Source organism: Crocuta crocuta, unplaced genomic scaffold (assembly GCF_008692635.1).
Source record: "Crocuta crocuta isolate KB4526 unplaced genomic scaffold, BGI_CrCroc_1.0 scaffold290, whole genome shotgun sequence".
In the NCBI taxonomy this organism is placed as follows: Eukaryota; Metazoa; Chordata; class Mammalia; order Carnivora; family Hyaenidae; genus Crocuta; species Crocuta crocuta.
In genome coordinates this window covers 7,516,310-7,530,959 of record NW_027527429.1, presented here as the reverse complement: position 1 = coordinate 7,530,959, position 14,650 = coordinate 7,516,310, and the positions used below count along the sequence as shown (strand labels likewise).

At 40.3% G+C, this 14,650-nt stretch overlaps 1 protein-coding gene across 1 annotated transcript in view; it reads left to right on the top strand.

The window, feature by feature from the left end:
- Positions 1–14,650, top strand: part of DIS3L2 (DIS3 like 3'-5' exoribonuclease 2) — a 373,116-nt gene that overhangs the window by 94,799 nt on the left and 263,667 nt on the right. Inside the window, exon 5 of the mRNA XM_077757924.1 lies at positions 3,980–4,081. Within this exon, the coding sequence (XP_077614050.1) occupies positions 3,980–4,081 (102 nt within the window). The remainder of the gene's footprint in view (positions 1–3,979; positions 4,082–14,650) is intronic.

Genomic DNA, 14,650 nt, shown 5'->3' with positions numbered 1-14,650 from the left:
GTTAATCTGGCTTGTTAAAGGAAGCTAAGGAGCAAAAGTGATTGAAGTTTCAAAAGGCCAGTTGTTTCCTACTTGAAATTGTATTCTTGGCATGTCCTATTAAGAATCTTGTAGATAGTTTTGATATTAGAATTGGCTTATTTGTATGCCTCTTTTAGTCTCCTATTTGGCACTAATGGAGTAGTAATGTTGTCCCGGAGGGTGAAAAAATGCTAAATGGTTCACCTTTAAGTAACTAAGAACTGGCTGCAAAAGCTCTCTTAAGGCCTAGTTGTAAGTTTTGGTTGTAGACACTGGAACAGTCCTGCATTCTAGTTTTTTGGGTTTTTTTGGTCAGTTTCAGTGTTTAGAGGCATTGTCAAAAGCACTGAGGAGGGAGATAGTGGAGGTAATAAACTGCATGTAGATCAACCCCACAACCACCACTCGTCTGGATTTGTGAGCACACGTAGCTTATGTCCATGTCCCGTGTGAACTTTTATGAACCAGAAGAATGCTTGCAGGTGGATTAGGAGGAGGATGTCAGAACCAGGGCCTGAATGCTACTGTCCCCGGCTGTAGCATGGAGAGTAAAGACAGGAATTGATACTAACAAAGACATAGCCCCTGCTCTGACAATAGGAAATTGACAGATTTCCTTGTTTGTAAAATTAGGTGTGGATATTAGATAGTCTAATGTTTCTTACAACTCAAAAATTATAAATTCTAATTTAAAATTCCAAAGTTTTTGGAGATAAGAAAAATACACTAGATTTGATTATTTAGGTTCTTACTAACTTTAAAAACTCTCAGTTGTGAACTTACACAATGTCATTTGCTATGTTAAAATATCTACTTAAGTCAATAGGCTCAGAACAGTAATTCATCATTACTTGGTTTTAATGAAGTACTTCATTTTGGAGGATGTTGACATAGGTTCATGATAATTTCTACTGATAGAAAGTTGATTTTCATTTTATTTTGACAAAGCCAAACTACGTGGGAAAAGTCACTTATATGTGTACGTGCCAGTCTCCTGGGGTTCTCAGTAAAAGTAAGATACAGAGTTAGAATAAAACCAGGTGACTTTCAAGCAAACCAAGATAAATTGGTATTCTTGAAATGCCTCTTTATCCTATTTGGAATAGGATACTAAATCCAAATAGGATATCCAAATAGGATAAAGAAGAGAAATGGACTAGATATAGAAACTTGGCTTTTTACAAATAATATAAACTCCCTTCTGAATAAGTTGGTGTAAAGAAGTTTTATAACTTTTTTTGTGCATCTTGTCATGGGAGGACATCTGTGGAATTTATTTGGTCCAGAAGGACTACTACATCAATAGGGAATGCTCTTGTGTTGTCCTCCCCCCTCCAAAGTCTCCTAAGTATTTTTTAAAAAAATGTTTATTAGAGAGAAAGAGAGAGAGAGAAAACATGTACGTACATGCATGCAACCAGGGGAGGGGCAGAGAGAAGGGGGTACAGAGAACCTGAAGCAGGCTCCATGCTGATAGCACAGAACCTGATTCGGGGCTTGAACTTGCAAACTGGAAGATCATAACCTGAGCCAAAGTCAGATGATTAACTGACTGAACTACCCATGCTCCTCTCCTAAGTATTTACTTAGATTATCCCCAGATCCCTTTGTATTTCCTCTGGAGTTGTTCATTAGCCAGTTTCCCCCGCTCCCCATTCTTTCTGCGGGTGGGTGGGTAGAACTAGTCNGACGCGGGGCTCGAACCCACGAACCGCGAGATCATGACCTAAGTGAAAGTTGGACGCTTAACCGACTAAGCCACCCAGGCGCCCCAAAGAGCTGAACTTTTTGGCCTTTGAAAGTAGTCAAGTGGGGGTGGGGGAAGGGGTGTGCCTGGGTGGCTCCATCTGTTAAGCGCCCTCCTCAGCTCTGTGTTGATATGACAGCTCAGAGCTTGGAGCCTGCTTCAGATTCTGTGTCTCCCTCTCTCTCTGCCCCCTCCCCCTTCCTCAAAAATAAACAAATGTTAAAAAAATTTTTTTTAAGTAAGCAAGTAGGATGAATCAAACTTTTAATATTGAGCTGTTCCTAAGTTTACTGTCTTTAAAATAAGAGGTTCTGCAATAGGTATAGGATTCTGTAAGAGCTGAGTAGTGATGCAATACCTGTAGATTTGTCTATTGTTTGAGTTTTTTTTTTTTTTTTTTTTTTGGTATATTGTCTGCTTTTCTTGGTTTCTTGGGATGGGTTATGGCAATACCAGTATCTTACCATCTTAAATCTTTGTGCGCTAAGGGTGGTATACCTGCTTATGGAAGAGGCGTTTCACTCCATGTGTTTTGACACATGATCACGGGTTGGGATGCCCTCTAGACAGCTGTCTCTGTCCGGAGCAAGGTGGAGAGATCCTGGTGCTCTGTGAACTGCAGAAGGCAGCAGTGGTGATGATGGGCCACACTTTAGTTGCTCACTTTCTGTTTTCTGGTCGCCTCTTCCTTGTATCTCTGAGAAGCTCCACATGAGGTTAGCTGCAGTAATTCTGTCTTTGTGGCTAACACGGTAGCTGTACCTCAGGGACTAGGGTGGGTCAGGTTTGGCAACCTGTGTAGACCACAGCTGTGAGCCCATGGTCAGACTGCAAATTGAACAGAAAAGCTGTTCTAAAAGCTCTCTGATGGCTTGTAATTGGAAACTGAAAAATGCTGAGTGCTTAGGGTCCTGTTTTTGGTGATGGTGGGGCTGCGTGGGTGAATTTGGAATGCTCATTTCAGTTGTAACTAAAATGTTACAGCAATCCCCTTTAGTCTGTTGAGTGTTAAATCTTATCTAATCAAATGTATCTATTAGAAAATTTTGAGTGGTGGGTTTTCTTTGCCTGTTTGCTCTTATTTCCTTTAAGAAAAATGAGTATTTTATTTCTCTCTTATTTTCTGAAAAGAAGCACTGAGTATAAACCTTAGAAGGATAAAAGGATAAGAGTACATGTTTGCATGTTTGTTGATGAAACATTTTGAAAATAATTTTTTTTCATGGACCCTTACTGCTGAAGGAGTGGTTTTCCTTAGCTCTCTCTTCCATTTAAGTGTTTTTTGCAAGGTAATTTGGCTTACTAGGAAGACTCTGGCCTCTCTTTGATACCTGGGGAGTTCACTAGGGCTTCACCGCTTTAAATGGGTTATTTGTAAGCCGGTGGTTGAGGACTTGGGTGTTCTGTGCCTTGTGTTCACAGGGGGTGGGGGTGGGGGGGTCCAAGTTCACCCTGCTCCTTAGTCAGACAGGTGGAGGGGTGTGAGAACACTCATGTCCTTTTCCTTTTCTTCTTTGACTTCTACTTAGGTCTCCATCAANGTGAGAGGCAGCTTTTCGACTCATTCTGGGGCATCAGGGCAGTAGGGGCAGTGGGAGGAGGTGCCGAGGAGGTTCTGGCCGGGGGGGGGGGGGGTGGGGTAAGGGGGGGAAGGAGGGGTGAGGGAGGAGTATGAATCTGCTGGTTCCTTCCTTAGTGAGCCCAATTCCTAGAGCTGCTTGCTGCTCCTGCAACACCAAGAAAACCAACTGGGGGATTATATTTTGTTTGTTCTTCTGTTTGCCTGCAAATTTTCTACCTTTAACCCTTTTTTGATACTTAAAAAAATTCAGTTAGTGTAGAAAAGGTATCATCATGCTTTATTTTATTTAAAACGAGAAAGAATCACTCCTTTCTCATTCCAATATTGAAAGCATGCAGCCTTGATTTTTTGCATTATGTATTTTTGTTTGGTTTGGGTCTGCCTATGGGAGTTTTTCTCTCCTATATTTAACAAAATGTTTTTTTAACATTCTGCTACCCTGCTCTTATGTGTTCATCCCCATTTCTGCTAGTTCCAAAGACTGATTTCCCACTAGGCCTGTTTGTGGCTGTGTACTAGTGTTCTCACTGAGTCAGTGGACAGTTTGTAGAGTTCACAGTTTTTAAACCAAGGAAGTAATTTTTGGTTCCGAGCCTTGGTAAGGTGATTGTTTTCTCTTTCCAACCTAGGATGGTGATCGAGACATTTTTATTGATGGTGTTGTTGCTCGTAATAGAGCCTTGAATGGGGATCTGGTGGTCGTGAAGCTGCTTCCAGAGGAGCAGTGGAAGGTAAGTTAAAATTTCCTTTTCTAATAATAGAGTACTCAGGGCCTTTTCGTTCCATGGCGTATCAGAGAGACATCAGAAGCTGAAGCCGTCATGACTCCTCAGGTCCTGTGGTTGCCTCAGAAGCAGGCCGTGGAATGCTGGGAACTTAGAAGCATTTGGTGGGCAGACAGCTAATGATTTGAATTGTTCTCCTTGCCCCCTCCCTTGTGATCTGTCTTCCCTGTCATATGCCTTGCGTTGGTTTCTGGTAATTTTTAGGATAGAGTAAAAGCTTGCAGGACGCCTTCAAACCTGACATGTATTATTTTCCTACATTTAATACTGGGAGAACTGGAAAGACACAGCCGTGGGGATGGTGGCAGTTTTCATGCATTCTTGCTGCCTCTATGGGAGAACTCAGGCAACACATACCTAGTTCTGTAAGGTCCAGTTGGGTGATTGGGCTACCTTTGGCAGACAAAAATAGACTCTTTTTATAAAACAGAGATCTGGTGGCAGAAGAAATGTTTTTAACATGAGAATATTCTGGGTTTCATTCTCCATATATGTCTGTCAATTGAAAAGAAAGGTGTGGTTTTTGACTATTATTTTATTTTTTTATTAAGATTTTTAAATGTTTATTTTTGAGAGACAGAGACAGAATGTGAGCAGGGGAGGGGCAGAGAGACACACAGAATCCAAAGCAGGCTCTAGGCTCTGAGCTGTCAGTGGAGAGCCTGACATGGGGCTTGAACCCACGAACTGTGAGATCATGACCTGAGCCGAAGTCATACGCTGAACAGACTGAGCCACCCAGGCACCCCTTGACTATTATTTTAAGTAAGAGTCAGGCACTGGAATGACTCATAGTAGCAGTTTCTTGGAATTGTCATGTAGAACTGGCAACTTGTGTGTCTAAGTCTAGCTTTTTCTTTGTAGCATTTATTCATATCATCTTTTATTTGGCTCAGTTCATTGATATTGAGGAATGTGGTGTTGTCTTCATTGAGTGGTACTATAGATAGGGAATAATAGAGTGGACTTTTTAGGCTACTTGGGTTTGAATTCCATTTCTGCAACTCATCTGTATAACTTTGGGTGAATTATATAACCTCTTTGTGCCTCAAATGCTGCGTCTGTAAAATGGGAATAATTATAGTACCTACTTCATAGGTTTGTCATGAGGATTAAATGAGAATACATGTAAGAATCTTAGAATGGTGCCTAACTCACGGTAGCAGCTCAAGAAATGTTGGTTTTTATTATTAGCTTTTCCAGAAATGGGGATAGACTACTTTATCTCAGAGCTTTATTGAGAAATAAATTAAATTTGTTTTTATCTGGCAGGGCTAGAGTAACTGAGTTAGACCTATATGCCAGGGATTTGTAGGGTGTAGGGATGGTCGTGATCACGATAGACCTAGTTATTTGTTTATTTTTCAGTCTTTTTTCAATGTTTTTATTCAGTTTTGAGAGACAGAGACAGAGTGTGATCAGGGGAGGGGTGGGGCGTGGGGGAAGATACAGAATCTGAAGCAGACTCCAGGCTCCAAGCTCTCAGCACAGAGCCTGATGTGGGGCTCGAACTCATGAGCCGTGAGATCATGACTTGAGGTCAGCTGCTTAACTGACTGAGCCACCCAGGCACTCCATGATAGACATAGAGCTTTCAGTCTGTTGGGGAGTGCAGGGAGAGACAGATACTCAGAATTCACAGATTTAAGGATAATTATAATTAATGCTGTGAAGTTAAGTGCAGAGTATTTTATGAGAGTCAGTTAGCCTAGCCCCGGTCCCCCAGCCCACCCCCAGTTGCCGCCAGTTATGGTAGTAGTCTCCTCCCTTGATTCTCCGAAAGCACAGCTAAGAGTTGGTTCTAGGTCCTAGGAACACAGATTAATTTAGGCCACTTCCTCTTTTCTGGAAAGTGTCATCTAGCACAATGTTGATCATATCTAAGAAGACAAGAGGAGTGCATGAGCGCCTGGTCAAGCTAAAGGAAGTATTCCTGGAAGTCATTTGAGAGAGTAAAGAGGCAGAATTAGAGTGAAGATGATCTGAAGAAGGAACAAGAAAGATGGTGGTTTCCTTTAACTTAAGGAGTGAGAATGGGCAGAATAGAAAGAGATAGAAGAGTAGTTAGCAAATTGAGTGAGTCTAGAGCTGACCAGAACAGGTGTGAGGTGTTGACTGGTTGAAGAATAGGAATGGAGAGCATATAGGAGGGCACCTGTTCAGCTCTACAGAGATGCATGAGGCTGATTAAGCGAGAGCAAGACCAAGTTTCCTGGGATCCTTCCTACCTTGGCCTCAGCGGGGGATGGCTAAAAAACCCAAACATATGAATATATAAGTCGGTTGCATTATTTTCTCTGTTTTTTACCTCCTTTGTATTTAAGACTAGCAGGCACAGCCTTTCCTGGTACTGTCTGAACCACTTTTGCTTTGGACAGGAAGCCTAGGAAGATGAGAGTAGGTTGGAGATGAAGGTGTTTGTTGTTGTCAAGTTCTAGAAGGACAGCTTAGGACTTGGGGATTCTTACTTTTGCCCTTGGTGCCTTTGCTTCTTTCTAGACAAAAACCTATACCTTCTTTAGGACTCATCCAGCAAAGTTGTGTTTTTTCCCAAGAGGCCTAAGTTTGCGATTTAGTAATTTCTCGGTCACTGGAGCTAGTTAAGCAGATAAGATTTTACTCAAATTCTTGTAGTGTTCTCAAGGCCATTATTTTCAGGCTACATAGACACAGCTTGTTGTTTTTCTATTTTACAGTCAATATCTAAAGGCAGAAGAGATTAAGGGCCAGTTGGGAGTTTTAAGCCAGAGAGTGACATAGTCTTACTTAGCCAAAAATCACCCTGGCTGCTATTTGGAGAATGGAATGCAATGGGGGCAGTTGTGCATTGGTGTGGCCAGTCAGGAGGTGTATGCTGGGCTGTGAGAATGAAGGTGGTGAGAAGTAGACATACATTTTGAAAGTAGAGCTGATGGGACTTGAAGATAGATTTGAAGAGTAGGGTTAGTGAAAGAGTGAAAGCAGGAAATGAAGGATTAAGATTCTGGTTTAAGCAAAATGGGAGAATATGATGTCATTAATATGAAATGAGGAATAGTAGGGATGAACATGTTTGGGTCCAAATATTATTAGTTCTGCTTGGCCATGTTAAGTTTTAATTTCTTTTCAGACATGTTAATAGAGATGTTGAGAATATATGAAGGCATAGATGGTTCATTACTCATAAATTCTACTAAATTAAGGAAGAAATAATCCCAATTCTACACAGACACTTCCAGAACATGCAAGAGGAGGAAACCTTTTCCAACTTCTGAGATGGCAGCATTGTCTTAATATCAAAACCAGGAAAAAACATTGTAAGCGAAGAAAGCTATAGACTAGTAAGTAGTCCTCACAAACATGGTTTAAAAAGTCCTCAACAAAATATTAGCAAATAGAATCCAACAACATATTATAGTAAAAAGATAGTAAAAGGATAATACAACAAGAGCAAATGGGGTTTATCTCAGGAGTGCAAAGTTAATATTTTGTTGCTTTTAATATTTGAAAAGCAATTTCACGTAATTCACCATATTAACAGACCAAACTTACCATATTTCAGCCGAATGCCATCATTTCAGTAAATACAGAAAATACAATTGACAGAAGTCCGCAACCATTCATAATAAAAATCACAGCAAACTAGAAATAAAAGAGTACTTCCTCAATTTGACAAAGAACATCTAGGAGATACTTATAACAAACACCATTCTTAGTAAGGTGAAAGACTAAATGCTTTTCCACCAATATTGGGAACGAGGTAAGAATGACCCTTCTCATCCCTTTCATTCAACACTGTACTGGAGTTTCTAGCCAGTGCAGTAAGTCAGTAGGGAAAAAAAGCATTCAGATTGGAAAGGAAGAAGTAAAACTGTCTTTAATCTCAGACTATATTGTTTTCTATGTATAAAATCCTAAAGAATCTACAAAAAGCTGCTAGAACTAGCAAGTGAGATTAGGTTGAAGGACAGAAGGTTGGTATAAATAGTTGTGCTTCTACATATTAACAATGAGAAATTGGAAATTTAAAAATTTATTAAAGTGTCTTTTTAATAGGATCAAAATTATGATATACTTAGGGAAAAATTTGACCAAAGATGTGTAAGACATATACACTAATACTATAAACATCCCTGAGAAAAATTACATAAGGCCTCAGTAAATGGTGAAAAATAGCATGCTCATGCCTTAAAAGACTCGGTATTGTCAATGGAATAGAATAGAGAACTCAGATTTGGACCCAAAAGTGTANTCCTCAAAAAATTAACAACAGAACTCCCCTATGACCCAGCAATAGCATTGCTAGGAATTTACCCAAGGGATACAGGAGTGCTGATGCCTAGGGGCACATGGACCCCAATGTTCATAGCAGCACTCTCCACAATAGCCAAAACATGGAAAGAGCCCAAGTGTCCATCAACGGACGAATGGATCAAGAAGACGTGGTTTATCTATACCATGGAATACTACATGGCAATGAGAAAGAATGAAATCTGGCCATGTGTAGCAACATGAATGGACCTTGAGGGTGTTATGCTGAGCGAAATAAGTCAGGCAGAGAAGGACAGATACCATATATTTGCACGTATAGGTGGATTAGGGGGAACTTAATGGAGGACAGTGGGGGAGAAGAAGGGGAAAAATGGTGGGGGGGAGGAAGGGAGGCAAGCCATGAGAGACTCTTGAATGCTGAGAACAAACTGAGGACAAATAGGGTTGGGGGAGGGGAAGGAGGGTGATGGGCATGGAGGAGGGCACTTATGGGGATGAGCACTGGGTGGTATATGGAAACCAATTTGACAATAAACTGTTTAAAAAAAAAGACTCAGTATTGTTAAGATACTAATTCTATTAAATTTTAGTATATGTGCTGCTGAAGTGAGCACGATACTAATTCTATTCTGATTGATAGATGGATTAATCATAATCCCAAAGAAAATTGTAGCAGGCTTCTTTATAGAAGTTAACAAATCAGTTTGTAATATATAACAATCAGTTTGTTATATAAAATATAGCTGATTTTACGATTTATATAGCTGTGCAAAGGACCTAGGATAGCCAAAACAAGGAAGAACAAAATTGGAGGCTGTATATCACCTGATGTCAAGATTTACTATAAAGCTCTGATAATCAAGACTGTGGGGTAATGTCAAGATAGACATATAGATCAATGGAACAGAGTAGAGAGTCTTGAAATAGACCCATACATATATGATTAATTGATTTTCTACAAAGGTGCCAAAGTAATTTGCTGCTATTCAACAAATGTGCTATTACAATTGTATAGCCATATGAAAAATATAATGAACTTTGACCCTTACCTTGTAACGTATACAGAAATTAACTTGAAATAGATGGTAGATATAAATGTTTGTGTAAAAAGTATAAACTTTCTATAAGAAAAAGGGGAAATTTTGAGTGATCTTAGATTTAACAAATACTTCTTAAATATGAAACATAAAAGAAATAAATCAATAAATTAGACTTTATTAAAATTATCAACTTTTTTGGCAAACCATGAGAGACTCTTGAATGCTAAGAACAAACTGAGGACTGATGGGTGGGGGGGGAGGGGGAAGATGGGCATGGAGGAGGGCACTTGTGGGGGATGAGCACTAGGTGTTATATGGAAACCAACTTGACAATAAACTATTTGTAAAAAAAAAAAAAGAAACATAAAAAAAAATATATAATCAGTGATTGCAAATGGAATGTAAGATGAACAAAGTGTTAAATGGCTAAGCATTTTTTTTAAAGAACTAAAAACTAGAAACTAGAATTTAATAATAAACTACCAAAATGTAAAAAAAATTATAACCTTTTTCTCCTTAATAAACAGTTATAAAAAGGTAAAACATTTATCTGACCAAAGATTTTTATTATCTAGACTCTAAAGAACTCTTTTAGTCAATAACAGGTAACCTATTTAAAAACTGTATTAAAGATTTGAAGAGATACTTTACCAAATAAGATATATGGATAGCAAATAAGCATAGGAAAAGATGCTTGACACAGTCATTAAGAAAATACAAATTAAAAACACAAGATACAACTATAAAACCACTAGATTGGCTGCTGTTAAAAAATCAGACCATAACCAGTGTTGGCAAGGACATGGAGCAGCTGGAACTCTCATGCACTGCCGGTGGGAATATAAAGTGGTGTAGTCACTTTGGAACACAGTTTGACACTTTCTTAAAAAGTTAAGTGTATGCCTAACATGACCCTGCCATTCCATTCCATTCCTGGGTATTTACCTTGGAGAAATGAAGGCATTTATCTACATAAAGACTTGTATATGAGTTCATAGATACTTTTTTGGTAATAGCCCCAAATTGGAAACAGCTCAGATTCCAAAGGCATGAAAAGCAATTTTGCTATGCCTCTTCAACAAATACAACTCAGCAGTTAAAAAAAAATCAATGAAATATTGATACATATTCACTGATACATGTAGCAACTTAGATGAATCTCAAAAGAAATTATGATGGATGAAAAGAAGCTAAGCAAAAAAGAATACACCCTGTATGAGTCCATTTATATAAAAGTCTAGAAAATACAAACTAATTTGTATGGACAAAAGGCAGATCATTGGTTGCTTGGGGCAGGAGTAAGAGAGATGGATTACCAAGGGGCCTCAAGGGAGCTTTGGGAGTGATGGACATGTTCATTGTCTTGATGGGATAGTTTCATAATTGTGTATGTATGTCAAGGCCAATCAGTTTGTGCACTTTAAACCTATATAGTTGTTTTTTTATTATTTTAGAGAAAGAGTGAGTGGGGGAGAAGGGTAGAGGGAGGGAGGGAGGGAGGGAGAGAGAGAATCTTAAGCAACCTGTGGAGCCTGACGTGGGGCTCGATCCCCTGACCCTGGGATCATGACCTGAGCCAAAATCAAGAGTCGGATGCTCAACTGACTGAGCCACCCACGTGCCCCTAAATATATGCAGTTTATTGTATGTCAGTTATACCTCAATAAAGCCATAAAAAAATAACTGAAAATGAAGAAACAAACAAACAAGGTATTTAGACAAATGAGCTTGGAGCTCCAGGGAAAGGTTGAAGCTAGAGATGTAAATTTGGGAGTCATCAGCATATATATGATGTCAAATCTGGGGTAGTGGATGAGATAACTTAAGGAGTGTAGCTAAAGAAAAGAAGGCTGAGTGTGGAGTTTCTGGGTAAGCCAGTATTTAGAGGCCAGCTGAGGAGACTGGAGAGACCCGTGCCCCTGTACAAGGAAGGGGGGGTCATTTTCGTCTGTGTCTAAAACAGAAATCAATGAAATTGAAAACAAAAACAGTAAAATATTGGTTCTGTAATAAAATCAATAAATCAATAAACCTCAAGTACAACTGACAAAAATAAAAAGTCACAGTCACTGATATCAGGAATGGAATAGGGAATACCACATATTGCAAACATTGAAAAGATACTTTTTGAAAAACAAAACAAAAACAAAAATTTCAGCTGCTCTTGGTTTAGAGAACAGGCTGATGCAGAGGGGCAGAGGCCCAGTGAAATGGGGGTCAGCAAACTCAGGCTTTCATGGCCATAAGGTCTGCTCAAATCTAGCTAGGCATTTTTTTGATCTACTGGATCCTGAGCCCTCTCTTTATTAATAGCATCCTCAGGAGCAGGGATTGGTATGGATACAGAGAAAAGCCTAGACTGGCGAGGAGGACCCTTTGAGTTGCTGGTAGTAGATTAAGGGAAATGACCGAGACACCGCCATCTTCAGCTTTCAGAAATGCAGAGGAGGGTGCAGGCTTCCTTGCCTACTCCTTTTCCATGGAGCTCCTAAGGGTCTTCACGAGTGACTGCCCGGCAATTGCTTTTTATATGAAAGTCAGCCCCACGAGGTATGTCTCTTCGGCCTCATTACTTAGGATATTTCATAGCTTCCCATTCTGAAGCGGGAAGCCTTGCTGGCTGTAGCCCACCGGTGACAGTGGTTGGTGACAGGGTCAGACTAGAGAGAAGAGAATATTCAGACTGTCCTCAGGCATCCCTGACATGTACAATATAAACATCTCAAAGCATACTGGCCAATTGTATTACAGGTTTGTTAGTACAAAAGCATATTGTTGTCAGAGGAATCTGTAGTCAATGGTGTGAGCAAATGTGAATTAATTGGATTATTCATCTTTGCTTCTTTATGCTTGTTGTGCTCACCCCCTCTTGGGTATGTAAACTACAGGGCCTTTGGGGCTTTAGAAAAAGCAACAATTCTTTTAGCTGTAGTAGTAAATAGTCAATTTATTTCACAGCATGTCTTTTGGCAAAATAGAGAGCTGTTAAAGAGTCAAGCTGTGAGGCAATCATAAAAAATAATTTGCTCTTATATAACAATTTTAATTTTAGAATTCTTCCACATTAGTAATATAGATACGTATTTTTTATTACAGACATCTAACGAAGGATAGTTGAGGGACAAAAGTTGACTTTGTCAATTGGGACATTAAGTGACTTGTTTAGGAACTGGAAGTTTTTGGCAGGACCAGGGAGCGGAATCCAGATCTCATGACTTTTAGCTTATTGCTCTTATAGGGCTTCTTTTTTCTTTTGTGTGAGTGTGTGTATGTGCGTGTGTATTTTTCTAGGCTGAGGGTCTGTGGTTTTCCTCAGATTTTCAAAGTGGAGGAGACATGTCCTCCACACGATTAGGAGCTATTTCACAGACCCTGATGATTCTGCCCGGAACTTGCAGGGCGCATGTCGGCTTCTCATCCCACACCCACCCTGTTCCGTGCTACATCCTGGAGGTACGGTCTGGAAAAGGTCCCAGTCTTCGCCGTTACGGAGCTTGTAGGCTGGATGGGGTGGGGCTGGGAACAACTGTAGTATGGTTTGCAAAATAGAAAGAGGACTACATGTCATTATGGGGCGGCAAACTCTTATGAGAGAACTGGAGAAGGTTTCCTAGAGGAGGTTACATCTGCACTAAGATTTGAAGATGGGATAGGGCGTCTGGGTGGCTCAGTGGGTTAAGCGTCTGACTTCACCTTAGGTCATGATCTCATGGTTCATGGGTTTGAGCCCCACATCGGGCTCTGTGCTGACAACTCAGAGCCTGGAGCCTGCTTTGGATTCTCTCTCTCTCTCTCTCTCTCTCTCTCTCTCTCTGCCCCTCCCCTGCTCGTACTCTGTCTGTCTTTCTCTCTCTCAGAAATAAACTTTAAAAAAAATTAAAAGAAAAATCAGATGGATAGGGAGAAGGGAGGTTTTGTTTTGTTTTAGGATGAGAATGGGTTGAGAATGATTTGGCAAGAGAGAATTGTGAAAATTTCCACTTTTAGGGAGGAACATGTAGAGTAAGGCTCTCTGTCCCTGCTGTGCCATCAGCCGAGTGTGGCCCCTCCCAGCTCTCCTAGACACTGGTAAAAAAAGTTCTCCAGCCCCTGCCCTCCAGGAAGACCAACAGCCTTGTGGGTCCCCCCTCAGCCCCCCATTTTAAGTTTATTTATTTTGAGAGAGAAAGAAAGGGAGCGGGGGAGAGGGAAAGGCAAAGAGAGAGGGAGAGAACCGATCCCAATCAGGCTTTGCACTGTCAACACAGAGCCTCACGTGGGACTCAAACCCACAAACCACAAGATCATGACCGGAGCTGAAATCAAGAGTTGAATGCTTAACCAGCTGAGCCATCCAAGCGCCCCTGGCCTTGGCCCCTTTTGCGGAAGCCCTATGGATACCTCTCTGCTCTGTAAATGCTCCCTTTGCCATTTATTTGATCTTTGCCCTGCCTCTTGCATTCTCTTTTCTTTTCCATTTCCTCTCTTTGTCCCATTAAGTTCATCTCCCATAATCATTAAACAACTTTGTCCTTCCTCTTTTTTGTTAACTATAATAAGTTTACCCTATTATTTTCCTTCTTTTAATAGCCTACTATAGTACATCACAAATATATAAACCCTGTGGACACTGGGTGATTGTTAACTTTATAGGGCTTACTCTGTACCAGGAACTGTATTTAATGCATCATACCATTTTTTAGTCTGCTACTGTCTCTATCCCAGTTTTGTGAATGAGAATCTTGAGTCTTAGCTTGTACATTTTACTTATTTAGGGAATGTATGACTAGAGAATGGCAGTTGGGATTTGGATTCACATCTCTTCATTTCATGATCTCATTGCTATTTATTATTTCAGAGATAAAAAGAAGAGAGTTATTGAATCTATAGATAGAAATTGTCAAGTATCATGAAAATGAGCATAAATCCAGGAAATAGTAATATATACCTTAGCATTAGGTGGTGTCTTGAGTTACCATCGTGGGTAAAGAGGATAATTATATCAATTGAAATGACCCAAGGCCAGGGCGCCTGGGTGGCTTAGTCGGTTAAGCGTCCGACTTTCGCTTGGGTCATGATCTCACGGTTCGTGGGTTCGAGCCCCGCGTCGGGCTCTGTGCTGACTGCCAGCTCAGAGCCTGGAGCCTGTTTCAGAGTCTGTCACTCCCTCTCTCTCTGACCCTCCCCTGGTCACGCTGTCTCTCTCTCTCTCTCTCTCCTAGAAATAAATAAAAAACATTAAAAA